The sequence below is a fragment of the Coregonus clupeaformis genome, chromosome 33, assembly GCF_020615455.1.
Source record: "Coregonus clupeaformis isolate EN_2021a chromosome 33, ASM2061545v1, whole genome shotgun sequence".
Taxonomy (NCBI): domain Eukaryota; kingdom Metazoa; phylum Chordata; class Actinopteri; order Salmoniformes; family Salmonidae; genus Coregonus; species Coregonus clupeaformis.
In genome coordinates, this window is record NC_059224.1 from 21,845,359 (window position 1) to 21,869,249 (window position 23,891).

Sequence of the window (23,891 nt, forward strand, 5' to 3'; positions counted from 1 at the left end):
AGTCAGCAGTACTGCAGTCTACAACATCCCAAAAAGCATTTTCCACTCAGAGGTATTGAGTTCTCCTGTTTCAAACTACTCAGATTCATGTAAGTGTAATATCTTATTAGAATGATCCATTAGAAGAAAAAAATCATCAATGAAGTTATCTAAATAACTCAAGTAATTTCCTAATTGTTATCCACAGGTTGGAGACCAGTTTCCAAGGATAATTTTACATTTTCACATTTAAGTCATTTAGCAGACACTCTTATCCAGAGCGACTTACAAATTGGATAATGGTACCCATTTACTAATAACATTTATTTCTCTCTACCGCAGCTGTAGATGCAAGATGGTTGGCTGGGAGACAGACTGTCCTGATCAGGAAGTGAGTGATAGTGAGAAAGTGAGCGAGAGAGAGAGCAAGAGGATGCTCTGTGGAGACACACTGAGACTGAGCTCCACCCCACCCTGCCCAGAGCGACTGAGTGACTGAGCGACAACTCCACCCCTCTCTCCTTCCCCCCTGCCCCTGTCCTGCAGCACCAGCCCGTCACACAGAGGTGGCATCCCCACCCCACTGGCCCTCCAGAGGTGAAGCATCAATCTCCCTACACACACACACAAACTAAGCCTCAGTCCCGCACCTTTGAAGCTTCCCATCTGGCTTGTAATCAATGTGATGTACTTTTGCTGTTTTGACGACCTTCCATCGCCCTTGCTGTGGCTTGGGAGTCTGCTGTCCCTTGGAGAGTGTGGTGTGTGTGTGTGTGTGTGTATGTGTGTGTGTGCAAGAGTTAAGAGTGAGTGTGTGTGTGGTCTCAGAGTTGGAGGATTATTATCTTGTATATTGTATTTATATCTTATGCGTATTCGCTCATTCCCCCCTCCTTTACTTTTTTTGTATGGAATATGTGACCCATTTTCTCATACATATGTAAGACTTAGATTCAAAGATAATGTCTGGATTTAGCAGAAATTCTAACTAAACCATGGTACATACAGTATGTGATTTCAATGGCAGTGTCCGATATCATTGATTGCATTGCAGACGATGACTTAATGTGAATAGAAAGGGAGTGAGGTGAAAGCCAATAGAAGTGCAACAATCTTACAAACTTTAAGCTTTGACATGTTCTCTGTCACACTGTACTTCCCTTCACCTTTCAGCCTGACAATATATTTTCAGCTCCTACTGTAGATAAAGCATACTTTACTGCCTGACTGACTGTGAAAAAAAGTATTGTTACTTTCTGAAATAAGTATGCCTTTGATTATCGTGTAAAAATACAATAAAACACTATTATCTCAGCCTGGTTTGATAATGTGAGAGAGGTATTTGGTGACACTGAATTATTAATATGCAGCGTACTATGATGGACATACACTTGCATGGGGAGAGTAACATATATCTCACAATGTTAGATTGTCTTGTATTTTCAAGTGTATGACTTCTGTTAACGTTGTGTGTAGCACTTCAAAATATGTGTAATTGCTTGCTCTCTTGAAATGGAGATCTATCCATCCATCTCTGGTGTACAGTGTAAGCTCGCAGGGAGGAGTGTACGGTAGTTTGGAATGTACACCAGTTATTTGGCGCCCTCTGCTGCCGATACAGTCTATATCACGTCTCTCAGTCCATATATGTTACCTTTCCCACTGGTGAGTGCTGTTATTTTATGTTTATGTTGGAAATGTTTGCATTTCATTACATTTTTTAATTAACATTGTTCGCTGTAAAATACATTCCACACACACACACATGCATTTCATGTTGTAACGTGTGACAGTACAGTAAGTTATAAGACTCTGCTGCAAGGCAGGGGACACAGATTTGGCACCAGTGAGGTTTTTAGACGGCACAAACTACTCAATCATAAATCACATGGTACCAGACAAACGAAAATCTTATTTTGATGTTTATATGTAGCCAAGCCAAATTGACTTAGGGTAGGTTATCCATGGTTGCTAACATGATATAACATCAGCAGGAAGAAATTAGACCATGAGATCTCATTTGTCTCAAATGCCTGATTCTGGGTCAGCCTGATTTACTTATCTTCAAGTAATCTTTTATTTACCAATGACATTTCAAATGCTGGTTTTGGGATCAGTTAGAGTGGCTAGATAAGCCAATTCTACTGTGGGCACATACTGTGAGAATGGAGTGCTTCCTATTTATCACTCAGATGTCAAAATGATGATTGACAGTATAGCTCTAGGCTTTACACCTCACAAAGCTGACTGACCAATGAGACACGAGAGAAATCCTAGAAGCCTAGACCACTATATCTGGTCACTGTTTAACTTTACTTTGACTCTACTGTAGATTTGTCACACACATCCATAATGTTTGTTTTATGTAAAATAGTATAAAAAATAAAATAAAAAAACATATATTGTGTTCACTGCTTATTCTACTGCATTTGGTTTGGATACCCCTCCACCTTCAATCCTCCCAAGCTTTTTGTAACACAATCTAACTGTGAACCTGGTAACATTTGTACAAATTGTATACCTATGTACTTAACAAATCATATTGTAATAATAACCTATAAGCATTAAGAATATAATGTATCTGTAGCATGGACTTAATTCTGTCTTTTACATTTTCCAAGCTGTTAATAGTACAGATACAGAAACCTGTCTATATTTCATTCAAAAATAAAGCTAGCATTTTAAAAATGTGTACCTGAGTTTCCGTGTGTTTCTATCTGGTTCTGAACTACATTTAGTGTATTAAATATCACACATGAAACCGATACCTACAGTGAGGGAAAAAAGTATTTGATCCCCTGCTGATTTTGTATGTTTGCCCACTGACAAAGAAATGATCAGTCTATAATTTTAATGGTAGGTTTATTTGAACAGTGAGAGACAGAATAACAACAACAAAAATCCAGAATAACGGCATGTCAAAAATGTTATAAATTGATTTGCATTTTAATGAGGGAAATAAGTATTTGACCCCCTCTCAATCAGAAAGATTTCTGGCTCGCAGGTGTCTTTTATACAGGTAGCGAGCTGAGATTAGGAGCACACTCTTAAAGGGAGTGCTCCTAATCTCAGTTTGTCACCTGTATAAAAGACACATGTCCACAGAAGCAATCAATCAATCAGATTCCAAACTCTCCACCATGGCCAAGACCAAAGAGCTCTCCAAGGATGTCAGGGACAAGATTGTAGACCTACACAAGGCTGGAATGGGCTACAAGACCATCGCCAAGCAGCTTGGTGAGAAGGTGACAACAGTTGGTGCGATTATTCGCAAATGGAAGAAACACAAAATAACTCTGTAGCTCAATTGGTAGAGCATGGCGCTTGTAACGCCAGGGTAGTGGGTTCGATCCCCGGGACCACCCATACGTAAAAATGTATGCACACATGACTGTAAGTCGCTTTGGATAAAAGCGTCTGCTAAATGGCATATTATTATATTATTAATCTCCCTCGGCCTGGGGCTCCATGCAAGATCTCACCTCGTGGAGTTGCAATGATCATGAGAACGGTGAGGAATCAGCCCAGAACTACACAGGAGGATCTTGTCAATGATCTCAAGTCAGCTGGGACCATAGTCACCAAGAAAACAATTGGTAACACACTACGCCCGCAAGGTCCCCCTGCTCAAGAAAGCACATATACAGGGCCGTCTGAAGTTTTCCAATGAACATCTGAATGATTCAGAGGAGAACTGGGTGAAAGTGTTGTGGTCAAATGAGACCAAAATCGAGCTCTTTGGCATCAACTCAACTCGCCGTGTTTGGAGGAGGAGGAATGCTGCCTATGACCCCAAGAACACCATCCCCACCGTCAAACATGGAGGTGGAAACATTATGCTTTGGGGGTGTTTTTCTGCTAAAGGGACAGGACAACTTCACTGCATCAAAGGGACGATGGACGGGGCCATGTACCGTCAAATCTTGGGTGAGAACCTCCTTCCCTCAGCCAGGGCATTGAAAATGGGTCGTGGATGGGTATTCCAGCATGACAATGACCCAAAACACATGGCCAAGGCAACAAAGGAGTGGCTCAAGAAGAAGCACATTAAGGTCCTGGAGTGGCGTAGCCAGTCTCCAGACCTTAATCCCATAGAAAATCTGTGGAGGGAGCTGAAGGTTCGAGTTGCCAAACATCAGCCTCGAAACCTTAATGACTTGGAGAAGATCTGCAAAGAGGAGTGGGACAACATCTCTCCTGAGATGTTTTGCCACCAAGTACTAAGTCATGTTTTGCAGAGGGGTCAAATACTTATTTCCCTCATTAAAATGCAAATCAATTTATAACATTTTTGACATGCGTTTTTCTGGATTTTTTTGTTGTTATTCTGTCTCTCACTGTTCAAATAAACCTACCATTAAAATTATAGACTGATCATTTCTTTGTCAGTGGGCAAACATACAAAATCAGCAGGGGATCAAATACTTTTTTCCCTCACTGTACATACTGTAAAAATATTTGGAGAGAATGATGTCCAAGGTGAGGATGTCAGGAAACATCTTGCTGAAGTAATATTGGCAAGACACCATTGCACATGATCCTCATGTCATTTTTAGTGATCCAATTGACATTTTAGTAATTTAGGAGACGCTCTTATCCAGAGCTACTAACAATTAGTGAGTGCATACATTTTTCATACTGCCCCCCCCCCCACCATTGCATATGATCCTCAAGATGTTTAAATGTTTGAAAGATCACAGAATAAACTGGCTTACTTATGGCAAACAATTTTTTTGGGCATCTGTAGTACAGATGAGTACTTTGTTACAGCTTTTTCAAAACATGGACAAATATCAGTTAAAGGTCCGATGCAGCCGTTTTTATCTCAATAACAAATCATTTCTGGCTAACAATTAAGCACCTTACTGTGATTGTTTTCAATTACAATGGTCAAAAAGAAACAAAAACAGCTTCTTAGCAAAGAGCAATTTCTCAAGCAGAATTTAGCTAGGACTGTCTGGGAGTGGTCTGAGTGAGGAGGGGAAAACTGAAAACTAGCTGTTATTGGCAGAGAGGTTTGGAACTCTCTTTGTTATTGGTCTATTAACTAATTTACTGCCTGGTGACCAAAACTCCATCCCACCAAAACAGGCTGAAATTTCAAGTGGTCTTTTCAAACACTAAAATAGCATTATCATAGTTTTCGCAATTATTATTCCAACCTCATACTGTGGATATAAAAAACACAGGAAATGCACATTTTTGAGTGCACTGGAGCCTTTACACTTCAGTCCCACTGTTCTATCTAGTGTAACTTGCCTGGGCCAAGTTGTCATGGAACAAGCCAGTTAAAATGGTGAACAGCTCTGTAAATCATGAATGTTTTAGCTCTTGAGACTGTTGTTAGCTATTAACTAGAAACATATGGAGTAAAACTCTGGATTTTAATTGAATGCAGAACTGACATTACAGACCCAAGTTTTCCCCACCCTACACAGTCATAAAACAACACTGGTGTCCTCCTATAAGGAGGAAGAGGAGCCAAAACCCTTTTATGAAGTGGAGACATCTTGTAGCATCTTTTGGATCAACTAATTCCAATACATCGACATTAGACCAACATCAATCCATTATTTAATCCAACATGTTCATTTGGATGGGGTTGATGAAAGACTGGGAAACCCTCAGATAGTAGCAATGTAAGTTTATTATATAAACTAGTTTATTTAACTAAAGCCAAAAGCTCAGTAAAGCATCTGAATCAAACATGCATTTATTCTTGGGATGAACACAGCTGAATAAGAAATAATTAATCATGCCATAATTCTGCAAAACATCTCTTTAATTGTTCATTCTTCACTATGAAAATGTAAAATACTTTTATTTATTATTTACACAGAAGACTAACTCACGTTCCTGAGAACACAGAGATATCACAGTACAGGTTCAACTGAGCTTTGGGAGGGCAGCATTGTGCGCTCTCGAGGATCATGTGTATGGGACTTTCCATCATTCCCCATTACCCCTGAAACTTGTTTCCAAAAACATCCCAACACAGAAAAGACAAACCGCTTGCATAAATACACATTTTATAATTGACACAGCGAAAGATGTTAAGCTGTTAGTTTACATCTACGACCAATGTGGTTGAACATTGTAAGACTTGAGCTCAGGAGGGAGAATCCAGAGACTGACTGATGAATAGAAACATGTACTATATGTTGACCTCTGAGAAGTACACTTCAGTAGTATTCACTTCACAATGCCTGAATATACTGTAACACAGCTTTTGAGTCACGAGATAAATAGGAGTCCTTCCCCGTGTAACAACACACATTTAATCTCACTTTTATATTGTGTCTTTAAGATAATGGAAATGTGACTGAACTATGTCTTATTTGCTCAGTTAGCATGAAGACTCCATTAGTGCTAAAGTAGTATGGAACCCTAGGCCCAGTTCCATTTGGCCCCACCCTGGATAGAGACTCGATAGGATAGGCATAAACCATACAGTCATATTAACCATATGGATGGACATTTTTCTTTCATGCATCCAGTCTATGAGCTCCAAAAGGATAGAACGAAGCTAGGGGACTGGGCTAGGGGTTAAAATGGAACTGAGCCTGACCCTCCCTGCCACCAAACTGTACTGTTTAAACAGAGGAAAAGAGTAACTGCAGATGAAACCGCAGCAGATTAAGATAAATATCATACTAGCATTTTGTCAGTAACACCAAGGCCTTGAATGGAAAGAGATTGACAACAAATATACATACACCTTCACTATACTAAATCAATCGTTTTCTAGATTGGAAACCAATTAGTAATATACAAACGTTGCAATAAAAAATATGATTTGAAAATATAGCACTGTATATAAAATTAGAACGGTATATCCAACTCAAAATAAGGTCTTTAAGAACAAATTCAAGCAAATTATCATCAATTGGCAAGGTGTACAATATTGTACAGAATTGAAAACTCCCTTCAATGTATGTACGCATCAAAATATAATAACATAAATGTGTTTAAAAATGCACAGATAGTAGCTATTTAAAATAAACAAAGGTTTATAAAATGGCACGACTGTAAACATGACGTATAAAGCTACAGTGCTTGCTTCTGCTTTGAGGCCTCTGTTGGTGTAACCAACACAATCCTTTTCTTCTATGGCAATTGTGCTTCTTTTCATACCCACACAGTTGGCACACGTAACACAGAAAGTGACAAAATGGCTGCTCAAAACGATGCACAGAAGGGAAATTATACCACGGAATTATAAAATGTCATGGTACATGTTCTGCTTACAAGGTTACTGAAAACTGCCAAAGGAAGACATAGCCTACTGGACCGGACCTACTAGGCATTCGTATGAGGTTGATTCTGGACATATACTCATTTCATCAGTATACAGCACCAGATAACACTCTGGAAAAGGAGACTATTTTTCTTTTACAGCAGACGTGTTGAGACCACCATTCAGTCTGTGTCTACCTGCCTGTTGCTTCCGCTCGCATCTGATTGTAGAGAAACATCACTTCCTCCGGAAATCTATCTCAACTTCCCTTTCCTGTTAAAACTCCTGCTAAAAGCTGAGTGAGAGGCTCGACCACAGCCAACGGCCACTTTAAATTAAGTAACAGAAACCAATGTGACAGACCTATGAAAATGAAGCACCAGAAAGAGACTGACAATACGACAAAGGCCTAGTCATAATTACATCAGGAACTCAACTGCAGAACATATTTTGAGAAACGTATAGTGACATACTACTTTGCCAACTGGTCAGTGACATATGCATTGGAGAACAAATGGATGAACAAATGCAACGTCATGTTGGAAAGAAGACTTAGTACAGTGTGTGGTTTTCACATGGACACTTAATAGACAGTTCCTACTGAAACAAGTCCCAGTCTCTGGCTTTTGCTGTTAAATAAACCTGAGGAAGCATTTTCAGTAGATATAAAACCCCCCTACGCATACATACCTCTAACTAAACCTTTAGCTTAACTACTGACCATAATTTACCAAAGTAAAAAAGAAACATATATAAAAGAGAACAAAAATATAAGACTGGTTCTGGTGCTGTGGTGCTACTCCACCAAGATCTGCTCAGTTTTTATGGCCGTAATGAGGGTGGCTGCGCCGGACGAATCAGAGCCCTCGTCTTTGGGAAACTCCTCCCCCTGAAGCAGCCCCGCCCCTGACTGCCCCTGCAGGCCTGCTAGAGCCCCTTGGCTGAAGCACAGGTGCTTAATGACCTCGTTGGGGCTGGAGAAGGTGGTCTCACAGACATTACACTTGTAGGGCCTGGCTGAGCCTAGGAACAGCGCCTCCATCTGGCTGGTGTCATCCCCTGCAGCACACAGCTCCATGCTCTGCCGGTCCACCATGGTGTAGGCGTCGGCGCCCTGGGTCAGACACACGTGGCGCGCCGCCTGGTTGGCACGACAGAAGCTCTTGCCGCAGGCACTGCACTTGTAAGGCTTGCCCGTGTGGATGTACATGTGCTCTCGCCAGTGGCTCTTCTGGATGAACTTGCGACCGCAGGTGGAGCACTCATACTTCCTGCGCTTCACCTCGCGGTCCAGGTCAGCACTCTCCAGGTTGTCGATATCCGCAATGTCCGATGGAGGTGGGGTGTCGGCCTGGGACTGACACCCCGTCGCCCACCCTGACAACTCCGCTCTGGGAGAGTCCATGTTGAAACCAGAGGGAGGTGCTTGCTCGCTGTCACTAAGCATCTCAACTGTCATGGCAGTGGACCGTTCTCCACCTCCCCTTAGCAGTACCTCCTCTACCTCTGGTGTGGTGGTTCCTCCTCCTCCTGGGAGGTGAGGTGAGTGTGCACCGCTGGGCTTGGCCACCAAGGGGAGCCGGGCCAGACTGTGCTGCAGGAGGTGCTCCCTCAACAGGCTCCTCTGGTTGAAGCGGCTGCCACACAGGTGGCAGGAGTAGTGCTTCCTGAAGGAGGCATTCCTCTTCATGATGCTCGGCTTCACATGGAGAATGGTGTTTGAGCTACCTGAGGAGGGCACCTCCCCTGTCGGGGTGTTCCCTCTATGCTCCTCATACGAGGCCCGTTGGCCGCTGGTCGAAGCCTCCACCATTTCCTGAAACGAAGAGTCCAGCTTGGACGCGTGGTTGGCGAACGCCGCTGCTACAGCAGACGTGGAAGGATACTTCCTGTCAGGGAGGCTGTCCAGGTCAAAAGGCGAGGAGAGCTGGCGCCGGACGGGCAGCCTGCCGGACAGTGCCACCTGTTTGTCGGAGATCTGGATGCCAAAGAGGGAAGTAGAGAGGGGCAGGCTGGGCTCTGGGTGGGAGAAGGCTGTCTGGCTGGCCAGGCTGGCCTCCTGGAGGAGGGGGTAGGCGTGGAGGAACTTGACCCCCTGCTCCAGCCGGGCTGGGTCGATGAGCTGAGGGGCCAGCTTCCCTGTGTACATCAGGTTGAGGAGGTAGCTGAAGATGTCTGGCTGGATGTCAGCTGCCTTCAGGCGGACACAGTCACTGAAAAGAGATAGAGTTAGATATTTATTTATGGTATAATTATTTATTTTTAACAAATTGGCCACATCAAAACGTCTTGGAAATTGAACACACTGATGATGCAAACAAAAGCTTCTATTGATCACCATTCATAAACATGGTCCTTTCCTTATTGAGTTGCACATATTCTACTACAACCTTTAGGTGAACTTGTTTGAACAGTCCAAGCAGGGCTGTGTTGGGTTTCAACTAAACTTTCTCAGTTGTAAATCATTAGTAAACGTAATGTTAGCCTAGCGTAATGTAGCCTACCATACCTGTCCTGGTGTATGAAGAGCATTCTGAAGTAGTTTGAGAAGGCGGCCAGCACGGCCTTGTGGGCTTTGAAGAAGACGTCTCCGATGGCGATGGTACAGTCACACAGGAAGCCAAACTCCCTCTGAGCGTTGAGCTGCTGCAGGAGGATAAGACCATGGTTGGCCAACTCCATTCTTCAACCTGCACAAAGAAAGACACAGAGACGAAGGCAACAGTCAGTCGGTCGGTTGGTTAGTTTCCTGTCTGGAAGAGGACCACAATGCCACCACAGAGAGAGGTCTGAGAGGGCCACTTTGACAGCTCTGTAACAACACAACAAATTCCAATGTAGGCTAGCAATACAAACACTGTTGTTGAATAGAAGCAATTTAATGGCTTATTTTCTGATACATAGCATGTAGCCTAGGCTAGCTTACGAGTTAATATATGAGCATACTATATTAATGTAACACGGATCCTCTTTACATACCAAATCTAACATATTTTCATCAAATGTATTCAAAGCAGGGAAGGGCTCTTGTCCTAAACATAGCCTAACAGCTCAATGTCAAATAAGGCCAAGGAGGCCGAGCTGTTTAACATCAGATGACCTGATCTCAGAGATGCAGCTGAGCTATTGACTGGATGGTTTTTCCACAAGGCTGGCTTTAACCACCCTAGCAAAAGCATTTGATGGGAAAGGAGACAGAATGGGTGGTTTCCGTATTGACCTCTAGGCTGCAGCTTCCGGAGGACTACTCATACAACCCTACAAGCTGTCTCAGGGGACAGGATGCAGAGGAGGGGTTAACCTACTGTATATTTAGGCTAGAAGAAGATCTCTTATCCATTTGGAAGAAAGAGTTCAAGACTACACCCCATTGAATGTATTTTCCCTTGTAGCTATATGTCAGTTAAACAAAAACTACTCTATAAAACAAAATTGATGATGTTTCCCAAGGGGGGCCAGTATGAAAAAAACACTAACTCTAAGTCGCTCTGGATAAGCGCGTCTGCTAAATGACTAAAATGTAAAATGTAGAATAAGACACCTAAAAGTTACTCTTGATATCCATAGACCTCAGTCACCTCACCTCTGAACCGTCGGCATCTCCAGAGGGAGTGCAAATACCACCATGGAATTCCAGCCAATCAGAAGTGCCAGATAGAAACCGACAGATCCATGGAATAAAGGTGTATGGTTAGGTAAGTAGCATAATCTCTACAGGCAGTCTGCTCTCAGTCCTTTGACGGGATTCCAACCCCCTCGCATGACCTGGTCTTTATCAGCCTATGCCCTTTGAACCCTTACTCATAGGGAGTGTGTGCTCTCTGCTCTGGCCACCAAGACGGCTGCTGTTGACCCCTAAAAGTCACCACGGGATTAGAGGCTTTTGGGCGTCACATGATCAGGTTTATGTACATCTACACATTCCTGAGGCAAGACTGACTGGTTCCACCCCTCTACCAATGGGAATGGAGCCTGCAGGATATAACACCCATTCGCTCACTATACCACACAGAAACACCACAACACTCACAAGTCAAAACCCCAGGTAGTAGGCACTAGGCTGACTCAGGAGCCTTCTGTTTACATGTACATAAGAAGAAGGTCTGCCTAATCTGGAGTTGTCTGAAGAGATGAAGAGAGCAACTCTCAATCTGGTCCAGACACAATAGTCTACTACTATTGCAGGAAAACACTGCAGGCTAATGTTGCGGCATTGGTGGTGATTAAACAGTGTTGCTCTAAGTATTGACAAATATGTTTATGAAATCCATTCTGGCAAATAAAGTAGCCTGCCTTACATTATCAGAAAATACCATCTGAAATGAATGATATTTTGTGAGGCAGACATCCAGCAGTCAATGTGAGACCTGTGTTACTAAATAATAATGAATGAGTCATTTTGTAATAGTAAACCTTTGAGTAGTCACTCAAGAATAAGGAATCTAGCAATAAAGTACCATGTGTTCATAGTAGCCCTATGTGTTTGTAAGAAAGCACCGCCCCTACTGTAGACACGTGGAACGGCCCAATATCCCGCAGAGAAACCACTTCCGCAGTACGTTTTCGTCCTAAACAAAAGATAACCCTTACAAAACCTATAAGTGAACGACTATGCTGCTGGCATGTCTAGTTTAGCCATAGACCCACGCCACGGCAAGTAACAAAATCATTTTAATCTGTCTCATTTAGGAGCTGAAACGGTGTGTTCGAGCGCGCCACGAAGACTCGGGCGCTAGCCTCTGCCCCCCCCCCCCGGACTAGAGGAGCGGTGTAGTGAAAATAAACCGAGCCTCATGAAATGGACAAGGGGGAAGGGGTGGTCACCGAATACATTTCTTAAACTTCAAAGTGACCGATTTATTGAAACCGTATATAAATTACATCAGTCGGTATACACAATGTAATGAAGTGCGTGTAGCCTTACCTTTCTACTCTGCTTGCCTTGAATCCGTGGAGTTAGTCGTGTTGTTGTTTGTTACCGGAGGACTTGTCCGTTGGGCTTGCAGCTGCTCTGTTCCTCTCAAGAGGCATTGATGGTCGTCGGTGTTTTCCGGTCGGGTTACGTTACAATCACATGACTATGTAGGGCACTTAAAAACAGCAGTTCGCTGAACGGACGGGACGCCTGACAAATTCTCTTTGGGAAGGGAACCGTAACCGCCGTGTGTTACTGTGAATAGAGAATTGTATCCACCTCGTTACAGCTAACCGAAAAGGACTATAGAGGGCGAGCACTGTATGGTAATTTATTCAATCTCCGGTTGGGGCACGTTAAATAAACCGATTTAGGGAAAATAGCCGTAGGTCGCCCACCCACCCCACGCCCACACAAACAGATAACGTTTAACGTAGTCTACAATCGTGACTGCATTTGCATTTTCGGTTGGGACCAAACAAGAGCTTGCCGTAAACAAACGAATTTACCGCCGCCGTGAGTCTCTGGCAACGGTCGTGAGGCAGACGTTCGCACCCAGATTATTGGCTGCTTTTGGTTCAATTTGTAAATTAGAATTATGTGGTTCTCAAAGGGCGGGAGTGCAATGAACTAGTTAACTTTTTTATTTAATTTAAATAGATTTTGTAAAGCCTAATCTAGTCCCCCATAAATTAGTTTAATTCGGCTATGTTGGTTACAAATGTCAAAATGTGTTTCAGATTATAGGATAAATTGCATTCCATGTTTCATGGTGCAGAACATGTCTGATTTGCAAGAAATTACTTTTGGACAATTATGTATGGTTATGAGTGTTTTTCTCTATTTGTCAGTGGTAAATATTTGAGAAAATCCTCCAGGCTATTTCAAGCCTAAAAGGACCTCTACAGTCGGTCAACTGAGGTGTTTGCTGTGGTACAGTTGATTAACAGGGTAATTTTATATTTTCAAAAGGTGGAGTCAAATACAATTCAAGAGGATATTGATCCAGGATATGAACCACCAGCAGCCACTAGGAACCCGATAAAACATTAAAGAAACAGCGTTGGACAACACTCCTCTTATGGCCACTTATTACATGGTTATATGCTGCTTATGACTGTATAGGAGGCTTCGTTACAGGGTTCAATATAAGTGCTACTGCTACCCATATTCCTCATGGTCAGAATTCTGGCCATATCCGCTGACTTCTGTGGCATCCTCAACAGGATGTGAGCTAGCATGACCAGGGAGAGAGAAAACACACACATCGCCTGCCAGGAAACTCAGGAAGTGTGGGGGGAACTACACACACACAAAAACACACACACCACACACACACAGATTAACTAGTAGGCATACAGACACATGAATACAAACTGGCGTACACACCCATATTTATAGGGGGCACAAACTTAGGCACCCACACACACCAACTTTGTCATTGGCTAAACAGAAGTCTCTGGGGCACAGTGACCTGTGGAACTCATTGGAATGGATAGATGTTGCCTAATGCAAACACAGAAGCAGAGCTTTCCTCAGGGCTGAGTTTCAGGTTTTAAAGCAGACATATGAAACACTGTAGAACTCCAATCTGACTAGGAGAACGGACTGGGAGTTTAAGAGTAAATCGGTTGAAGGAGAATCTCCCTTAGACACAGAGATAGAGTAAAAAGAAGAGGGCTAAAAAGGGAGAGGATATAAACAAAGAAAGGCCTCTTAGCAGAAACAATAATAGGCCCAACCTAATCAATGAACTTTTAGAACTGGTGCCGCCTGGCCCTTGTAGATGCTACTACTTTGTGAGATGTTAATATGACTCTCTCCCTCTCATTGCCATTAATATAAGGGGGCTCTATAGGGAGATAAAAGAGGTTGAACCATAAGCAAAGTTCAAGCTGATGCTAGAAAAAGGGTGACAGAAACCTCTGCAGAACTAAAGCATGTTTAAAGTGTTTAGATAGCAATCCAGTAGGGGATTGATTGAAAGGGGCTATGTTCAGAGCTCCACTCTGATTCACACTTGAAATCAATAATTTTTCCTCAAAATAATTTTCCCCCAGACCATAGGAGAGCTGCCATCAGGGCAAAGTGAACACATGCATGCGCCCACACACATCCAGTGAACAGGCCATTCAAATGAGACGCTGGAATTTCACGACTGCCCACAACACTGATTTGCACTAAATAGATTTTTACACACATGGTAAACAATACTTACCCTATCAATATTGAATGTTCATAAAACATATCACTTCAATTTCTGTTTAAAGCACATGAGGATATATGAGAGAATACATCAATAGGCTTCAAAATGTGATTACAATAATCAGTCACTCAGACAGTCAAATCTAAAGAGCTCAAAGCTCACCAAATGTACACAACATACTCATGTTAACATGCTCACTACAACATCCATGTGAGAGAAAACTATGCATTAATGGAATCTATTCTTTATTAGAAATGCAATTTAGTGGAGGTATGGTATGGGTAAGCAGAATCACCTTTTCAAACACAGCGTTGATGTTAACCCCTCTGGCCGTGGTGTATTTTGAAACCAGAGTGTCTCTGAGTCACTCCACGTATCCCCCTTTCGCCTCTCACTCTCCGGTTTAGGAAAACAGATCGGGGGGTGGACACCGGAGATTGACAGCTGTATACACCCACTCCACGGAACTACATGTGGGACTCCACATCCTGCCAATGGGATGCCTGCTCCCATGTTCACAGCAACTGATATGGGAAAATAGTACTCATCTCCCATCCGACTTTGACTGTCTGTTTTGTATCTGACCCATACTTTATGTTTTCTATTTGATTCGGATCAATACATCTCTGCAGGGAGATAAGGAGACGTGCATGGGTAGATTCAATAAAACACTATGGTCTGGCTCTAGCCTTTAGGGGGCCCTAAGCGAGATTTGGTATTGCAGTTTTACAGCTAATTTCTTGCAATTCTACTCATTTTGCCATGTTAATGATATCTGAGTGAGATTGACTAACAAAATCAATGGGGGCCCCCTGGAAGTCAGGGCCCCTGGGCACATGCCCTGCGTGACCGGTCGGTATTCTGCCATGATTACTACAATTTTAGATAGCTGGCTAGACTAATTTACCAATCTAAAAATTGTTAGCTGACATGGCAAATTGAGTGACTGTCAGTGACTGACATAACAAGAGAAAAACTGCTGATGCACAACCAAATGTTGAACTTGCACCTTGTGTATTCTACTATTCTAACTCTTAACAGTATGTTGAGACCCTGACTGAGTTCCAAAAAAACAAAAAAAATGTTGGGCCCTAAGCGACCGCTTATGTCACTTATGCCTGGAGCCAGCCCTGACTATGGTCACTGCACTGCATTGATTCTCTACCAATGCAAAGTTAGCCTATGTGCTCTGTGAAGTGCATTCTCTTGACTCTATGGGGTGCAGAACATACAACAACTTCATAGCCTAATCTTTTGCATAGATTCTGAGATGTTAGGTAGAGACCAGTGAGGATTGAAGGAGTAAGGTTTCTGATTCACACATGTTGCTGGTAAAATAAGTTTAGCACCAGCGGTCTTTGCAAAAGCCTACAGCTACATTCTAGAATGACAATTTCAAGATAGGATAAACTGTCCTACACATATCCATGCTAAAACCGAAAGGCGGCCTCTCCTATTTGCTCAGACACCTTAAAAGCAGGCTTCAGAGGGCGGGTCCTAGTCACAGGACTCTTATCCAAATTCCTCCCCCTTTCCCCTCACTCACACACACATTCTCTCTCTCTCCTCCCAACCCCTCTGAGGGCCTTTGGGGTTCTGCGGTTTCGCGATAGAGTGGCTTAATGTCTCCATGGCAACCATTGCCCTGAACTACAGAGGATGCCCCAAAGGATGCCGTCACAATTGAGTACCCCCCGGGGCGAAACGAAGTTCCGCACACAGCAGTGAGATAAGATGTCTCTATTGCAGAAAGCCCCCAGGTGGGCACCGAACTCACTCACTGCTCTCTGATCTTAAAAAACCCACAGCACAGTGAGCACACCAAAGCAGTCCTGACCAGATCAAGGCAAACAGTAACACATTCTACTGCAACTGAGACCAGCCTCAACTTGACACTCTATAGCTCTACATTCATTTTATGCAAATAGTCACAATTTTTTGGCCTACAAGTGCATCCAGTAGACTACTAAAGTGGTTTAAAGGGGAACAGCTTGGGAGGAGTACGAACCAGCAGCCCTGCGAATATAGGGCAAGCACACTAGAAGCTCCAGCGCCATATAAGGTCAAGACCTCTATGCAGAGACATAGCACGCTTACATTACATTCTGTAGTACACTGCAGTTTTAGAATGGCAGCAGAGCCAACAAAATGAAACCTATTAATTTTGCCAATACATTTTCTATATACTTCTACAGATGATGTTTACAATTTTTATTTTATTTTTTATATCGTCTAAGGAATCGGTTCAGATGAGTAACATTCAGTCACCACTAGATGGTGGCATTGTGTAGTTAAATATAAACTACAATAGTAGATGTGGAGAGGTAGAATAGGCCTACTTTAAAAATGCATAAATCCTTCCCAATGTTGTCCTAAAAGCAGTGACATCAATTGATTGTATTGCATGCAGAAGAGAGGGAATTTCATCTGTTATTGTTGATATTCACCATGTTTTCTTTACACATTTTAATTGCCTGCATATTAGTAGGGTAACCTATGGATTAAAATGGGGAAAAACACTGAACTATATATGAAGTTATATTCTACTGATCGTGGACTTCAGGAGACAGCAGAGGAAGCACGCCCCTATCCACATCGACGGGACCGCAGTGGAGAAGGTGAAAAGCTTCAAGTTCCTCGGCGTACACATCACTGACAATCTGAAATAGTCCACCCACACAGATAGTGTTGTGAAGAAGGTGCAACAGCGCCTCTTCAACCTCAGGAGGCTGAAGAAATTTGGCTTGGCCCCTAAGACCCTCACAAACTTTTACAGATGCACAATTGAGAGCATCCTGTCGGGCTGTATCACCGCCTGGTACGGTAACTGCACCGCCCGCAACCGCAGGGCTCTCCAGAGGGTGGTGCGGTCTGCCCAACGCCTGCCTTCCAGGACACCTACAGCACTCAATGTCACAGGAATGCCAAAAAGATCATCAAGGACATCAACCACCCGAGCCACGGCCTGTTCACCCCGCTATCATCCAGAAGGCGAGGTCAGTACAGGTGCATCAAAGGTGGGACCGAGAGACTGAAAAACAGCTTTTATCTCAAGGACATTAGACTGTTAAATAGCCATCACTAGCCGGCTACCACCCGGTTACTCAACCCTGCACCTTAGAGGCTGTTGCCCTATGTACATAGACATGAAATCACTGGTCACTTTAATAATGGAACACTAGTCACTTTAATAATGTTTACATACTGCTTATTCATTTCATATGTATATACTGTAGTCTACTTTATTTTAGTCAATGCCACTCCGACATTGTCATCCTAATATTTATATATTTCTTAATTCCATTCTTTTACTTTTAGATTTGTGTGTATTGTTGTGAATTGTTAGTGCACTGTTGGAGCTAGGAACACAAGCATTTCGTACACCGGCAATAACATCTGCTAAATATGTGTATGTGACCAATAAAATGTGATTTGATTTGATTTGATATATTTTATATAATAACCCATAATAAAGGGGGATAACCCAGGGACAACCTAGCCTGGGTACCAGTCTCTTTAGCTAATACACTCCCTGTACTCCATGTCATGTGCCAAAGAGACTGGCCTTTCTGCAAATATGAACGTTCTGTCATTAATGTGCTTGAGAACAGAGGATTTGATCCTGATTCGATCGCCCTCATAGCTACCCTCCAATCACAACGATTATGCAAATATTGGAACCGTTTTTTGTTTGTCCAGACTAAACCTGTCAAAAGTTGCTAACGTTAGCTCAAGTCTAAATTCTAAAACTAAATGCATACTGCAATTGCAACCACAAAACGTCTTAGTTTTAAGCCTCAAAATACAAGAGATTTTATTGTCACATACACCGGATAGGTGCAGTGAAATGTGTTTTACAGGGTCAGCCATAGTATTATCAAATATATTTATGAATAACCATTGTTATATCTGTGGTATTATCAAAGATTTGTATAACTAAACCAAGATTGACCATGTCGTTTCCAATGGGAATAAAGAGTCATAGTGGGCAGAACAAGCAACGAGATGGGCAGAGCGAGATCCTATTGGCGTGTTCTAGGATCATCTGCATATTTCCGTTAGGGAACGCCTACTCTGTGAAGTGCCCGTGTGCAATAACTCAACACTCCTTCTAAACAACGCGATTTTTAAAAACTTTTACAAAGGGTGAAGTCTACAAAACTTAGTCCACTCTGTTCATAACAGATTCTAGTTTTGGTAGAGAAAACTGTATTGAGATCAAATGTTTCATCGATGAGAACATTTGCAGAAGGTCGGCCAAAATCCATCTCGTTCCATCTTCTCCCAATGCCGGCCAGTGGGCTTCCTCTCACTACCATAGTGAGAGGAAGCCCACTGGTAGTGAGTGGAAACGCTAAACGGATGCTTCACAGTTATACATCAGGTGAAATATCTGTCTCATTGTTCTATCTGTGGTATTATGGCATCCCTGGAGCAAATTAATGTTTGTTTTTGACTTTGTTATAAATTCGAATTCTATTTTCGAGGCTCCACATGTTGTCATGGAAAATATTAATGTTGTTTTCAGCAACCAATGAGCAACTCCATCGTAAATCCAGCTCATATTGAACCACTGAGATTACCAAAAAGCCAGTCTCATTGTGTTGATGATCACAAGTTTACTGGAGAACGGAGACCAAGTAGAGACTTTCGGACAAGGTGGATAATTGTATAATATGAGGCAGTTTATTCAGAGGTAAAGATATCTGTAAATAGCGTGCACGGACCCGTTCGTCAACCTCGTAGGGAGATATCTGAGAGAGCGAGCCCCTAAACATTGTGTGCTGACATTTTATACAATAAAATAAAGTAGGTTGATTCTAGTAGTTCTGATCTTCTGATTGGTCCTGATGAGTTGGTCGAGGTCACTTCCATTGCATTGGCTCTGAGTCGGGTTCTCTGTCTTCAGATGTTCAGCCTAAGAGAAGGGGGTTTTTGTGTGTGTGTGCTTAACAATGATGATGTGTGTGTGTGTGTGTGTGTGCGTGTGTGTATGTGTGTGTGTGTGTGTGTGTGTGTGTGTATGTGTGTGTGTGTGTGTATGTGTGTATGTGTGTGTGTGTGTATGTGTGTATGTTTAACAATGATGATGTGTGTGTGTGTGTGTGTATGTGTGTGTGTGTGTGGGGGGTGTGTGTGTGTATGTCCTCAGAGCAATAACTCGTGAGTTGGGAGAACTGAGAGACCTATGGCGTGGGTGTTGTCCATAGCCACCTGCTGATAAGGCCGACAAGATAGAAGTCTTTGTGCATTGTATTAAATCCAAAGGCCCAACACAAGATGGGTCATGCACAAGATTTTAGTCAGACCAAGCTATAACATAATATATTTACTACGACAAATCCCTCTCTTCACGTCTCCCCAGAGACGTGACCAAGTAACAGTAAAGAAGGAAAACTTAAGACGTGACACAAGCTAACAGTGTAATTGGCAAAATAGGGAAAACTTTATCAGAAGATAAAGTTTTACATTCCCCCTCTTCACGTCTCACAAGAGACGTGACATAAAGCTTAAATGCTGCAATTTGGCAAAATAGGAAACTTTATCAGAAGATAAAGTTTTACATTCCCCTCTTCACGTCTCACAAGAGACGTGACATAAAGCTTAAATGCTGCAATTTGGCAAAATAGGGAAAACTTTATCAGAAGATAAAGTTTTAATTCCCCCTCTTTACGTCTCACAAGAGACGTGACACAAGCTTAATAGTGCAATTGGCAAAATAGGGAAAACTTTATCAGAAGATAAAGTTTTACATTCCCCTCTTCACGTCTCACAAGAGACGTGACAAAAGCTTAAATGCTATTCATCATCCAGATATCCTTGGTCAGCATCAGTCAATAGCAAGCAAAGGAAACATCTGACCGTTATCTGCAGGATGTGGATCAATAGCGGTGGTTATAATCCTGGTTGTCAGCTGTCCGTATGCATGGAATGCAACAGCATCCACAAAGCACTAGAATTGCAGCAAAAACAGAGATGGATACAAGTATAGAAGAAACAAGCGTTTTATATTTACCAAACGCATCCATCCAAGAGTCCCACATTGAAGTATCCACCCCTGAGTGGCTCTTCATTTTGCCATTAAGAGTTCGTAACCCTTCCAGGGCGACAGTCAAGCTGCCATCTGTGGCTGTATTGTTGGGAATAAAGGTACAACATTGTTCACCAAACATAGCACATACTCCTCCTTTTTCAGCCAGGAGCATGTCGACAGCAATACGATTTTGGAAAGCCATGAGAGAGGTCGCAGCCAACTGGCCATGCACCGCCTCAAAACCTTGTTGTGTCCAATTGCCTAATTTTTGAACATTAAAATGGACATAATTGATTCTGTCAACATTTTTATTAATTGTGCACCACCAGCAAAATGAAGATTCAAAACCTGCGGCTACTTGGTCAATCAATTTATACTCATCTGGTACCCCCTAGGGACCCCAATTGCATCAATGTAGGTTGGGTCCCCATGAGTAGGGCCCACAGCGCGCCTGGTCCTGGTAGGAATTAAGTCAGACACATGGGTCACCAGCTCCTGAACACCTGTTGGATACACAGAAATTGGTAGCAAAAGAGAGACTAGTGCACAGGTGCCTGTGGCATTTCCAGGCAGTCCATCAAACAGATGAACGCCTCCACACCACCACCAGACATCAGCCCTGGAAACAGGTTTAAACTCAGCATTAGGCGTATAGATAAACCGACACCATCCAACAGGTACCATACCCAACAATGGTAGACCTTTCGTGAGATTAACACAGGTAAAGTTAGCTCTAGCCACCTGATAGGAAAAAATTGGTTTCTTAGTTGCTTTAGTAACCAAGGGATGAACTACGTCCCATAGTGTACAATTGGCGGAAGGGTTGTCATGTTTCATGACAGACAGGAAGCATTCTGGCGTAATGGCGGCAGGGATAATGCGAAGCAATGGCCGTGCCCCCATACAAACCACACAACTCTGATGAGTCACCTTTGCCGCTTCCTCAGTCAACAAGAGCCAGTTGTTAGAAAGGCCGGAGACACCTGTAGCGGTCAGGATTGCATCATCCAAAGTAGGTGGAGTGGTAAGTAAAATAATAGAATTATTCTTATTACCATTTTCATTAATAGCCTGTGCTTTTGTGTTATTAATATGACAAATTCGAACATTCCAATGGACTGGTGCAGTGGTACAGCTTACATACAGTGGGGAAAAAAAGTATTTAGTCAGCCACCAATTGTGCATATTCTCCCACTTAAAAAGATGAGAGAGGCCTGTAATTTTCATCATAGGTACACGTCAACTATGAAAGACAAATAGAGAAAAAAAAATCCAGAAAATCACATTGTAGGATTTTTTATGAATTTATTTGCAAATTATGGTGGAAAATAAGTATTTGGTCACCTACAAACAAGCAAGATTTCTGGCTCTCACAGACCTGTAACTTCTTCTTTAAGAGGCTCCTCTGTCCTCCACTCGTTACCTGTATTAATGGCACCTGTTTGAACTTGTTATCAGTATAAAAGACACCTGTCCACAACCTCAAACAGTCACACTCCAAACTCCACTATGGCCAAGACCAAAGAGCTGTCATAGGTCACCAGAAACAAAATTGTAGACCTGCACCAGGCTGGGAAGACTGAATCTGCAATAGGTAAGCAGTTGGGTTTGAAGAAATCAACTGTGGGAGCAATTATTAGGAAATGGAAGACATACAAGACCACTGATAATCTCCCTCGATCTGGGGCTCCACGCAAGATCTCACCCCGTGGGGTCAAAATGATCACAAGAACGGTGAGCAAAAATCCCAGAACCACACGGGGGGACCTAGTGAATGACCTGCAGAGAGCTGGGACCAAAGTAACAAAGCCTACCATCAGTAACACACTACGCCGCCAGGGACTCAAATCCTGCAGTGCCAGACGTGTCCCCCTGCTTAAGCCAGTACATGTCCAGGCCCGTCTGAAGTTTGCTAGAGTGCATTTGGATGATCCAGAAAAGGATTGGGAGAATGTCATATGGTCAGATGAAACCAAAATAGAACTTTTTGGTCAAAACTCAACTCGTCGTGTTTGGAGGACAAAGAATGCTGAGTTGCATCCAAAGAACACCATACCTACTGTGAAGCATGGGGGTGGAAACATCATGCTTTGGGGCTGTTTTTCTGCAAAGGGACCAGGACGACTGATCCGTGTAAAGGAAAGAATGAATGGGGCCATGTATCGTGAGATTTTGAGTGAAAACCTCCTTCCATCAGCAAGGGCATTGAAGATGAAACGTGGCTGGGTCTTTCAGCATGACAATGATCCCAAACACACCGCCCGGGCAACGAAGGAGTGGCTTCGTAAGAAGCATTTCAAGGTCCTGGAGTGGCCTAGCCAGTCTCCAGATCTCAACCCCCATAGAAAATCTTTGGAGGGAGTTGAAAGTCCGTGTTGCCCAGCGACAGCCTCAAAACATCACTGCTCTAGAGGAGATCTGCATGGAGGAATGGGCCAAAATACCAGCAACAGTGTGTGAAAACCTTGTGAAGACTTACAGAAAACGTTTGACCTGTGTCATTGCCAACAAAGGGTATATAACAAAGTATTGAGAAACTTTTGTTATTGACCAAATACTTATTTTCCACCATAATTTGCAAATAAATTCATTAAAAATCCTACAATGTGAATTTCTGGATTATTTTTTCTCATTTTGTCTATCATAGTTGACGTGTACCTATGATGAAAATTACAGGCCTCTCTCATCTTTTTAAGTGGGAGAACTTGCACAATTGGTGGCTGACTAAATACTTTTTTTCCCCACTGTAAGGAGCAAGTCTAAAGTCCTGGCAGCCTAATGCAATACCAGGATAGATAGTAAATTTGAGTCCTTTAGAGTTTTTTGTCAAAGTCAAGAGTTTCCTCCATTGTTTTCCTAATGTAGTAGAGGTGCAACTGGACCAGTCATAATTAGTCTCACATACCAAGTTTGTCCAAGTCCAATCGCTATGGGTGACCCCCACTGTCATATACCAGTCCCAGTCACGGTAGTAGGTAAGTTCTCTGAAGTCTACCCACGGCACTGTCGCAGTAGTGGTAACATTAAAGGGTATACATAATGTGGTGCTTCTATACAATTGTCTGGGCCCACAGGAAAGGGTGTTAGAGACAACTTGTCGTTTATTTACGTGGTGGCTGTGGCTTACATTCTGATCTGGGCTCAATGTGTCGGAGTGCAGGTTGGTCGGACGTATGGTTGTGGCATTGAATGTGTCGTTAGGTTTACTAGTGGGTGTAATGGGTGTCTGTGTCATGTGCTGTACTGACCAGAGTATGATTCCTAGAGTAACCCCAATAGTTACAATCAGCAAAACAAGGAGTGGAGCAGAGCACCCCAGTCTCTCCCATGGTGGTCTGTCCCTCCTCTGTTTTTCCCCCTCCAGTATCTGAAGATGGGAGTCTCCTCCACATATTCAGATAGTGTTGGTGTCAAGAATTTGATCCGAATTTAATGTGATTAAATCACTTCTGACTTCAGTCAGGGTTCTGGAAGGAGTTGGTGCTGGTGTACAATGTGTCCAAGTGGTGCCAAGGTGCGC

The 23,891-nt window shown here is 42.8% G+C and overlaps 2 protein-coding genes across 3 annotated transcripts in view; one reads left to right on the forward strand and one right to left on the reverse strand.

Annotated features, from left to right (window-relative positions):
• Positions 1-2,671, forward strand: part of akap12b (A kinase (PRKA) anchor protein 12b) — a 79,939-nt gene extending 77,268 nt beyond the window's left edge. For both annotated transcript variants that reach the window (XM_045210199.1, XM_041860344.2), the window contains one exon: positions 322-2,671. The gene's annotated coding sequence lies outside the window, so the exon portion shown is untranslated. The remainder of the gene's footprint in view (positions 1-321) is intronic.
• A 3,072-nt stretch (positions 2,672-5,743) lies between these two features.
• On the reverse strand, positions 5,744-12,510 carry zbtb2b (zinc finger and BTB domain containing 2b). Its single transcript, XM_041860345.1, has 3 exons — positions 12,141-12,510; positions 9,726-9,906; positions 5,744-9,429 (listed from the first exon to the last, which is right to left on the reverse strand). The coding sequence occupies exons 2-3, from the start codon at positions 9,896-9,898 to the stop codon at positions 8,013-8,015; spliced, it is 1,590 nt and encodes a 529-aa protein (XP_041716279.1). The 5' UTR covers positions 9,899-9,906; positions 12,141-12,510; the 3' UTR covers positions 5,744-8,012.
• Positions 12,511-23,891: the final 11,381 nt, after the last annotated feature.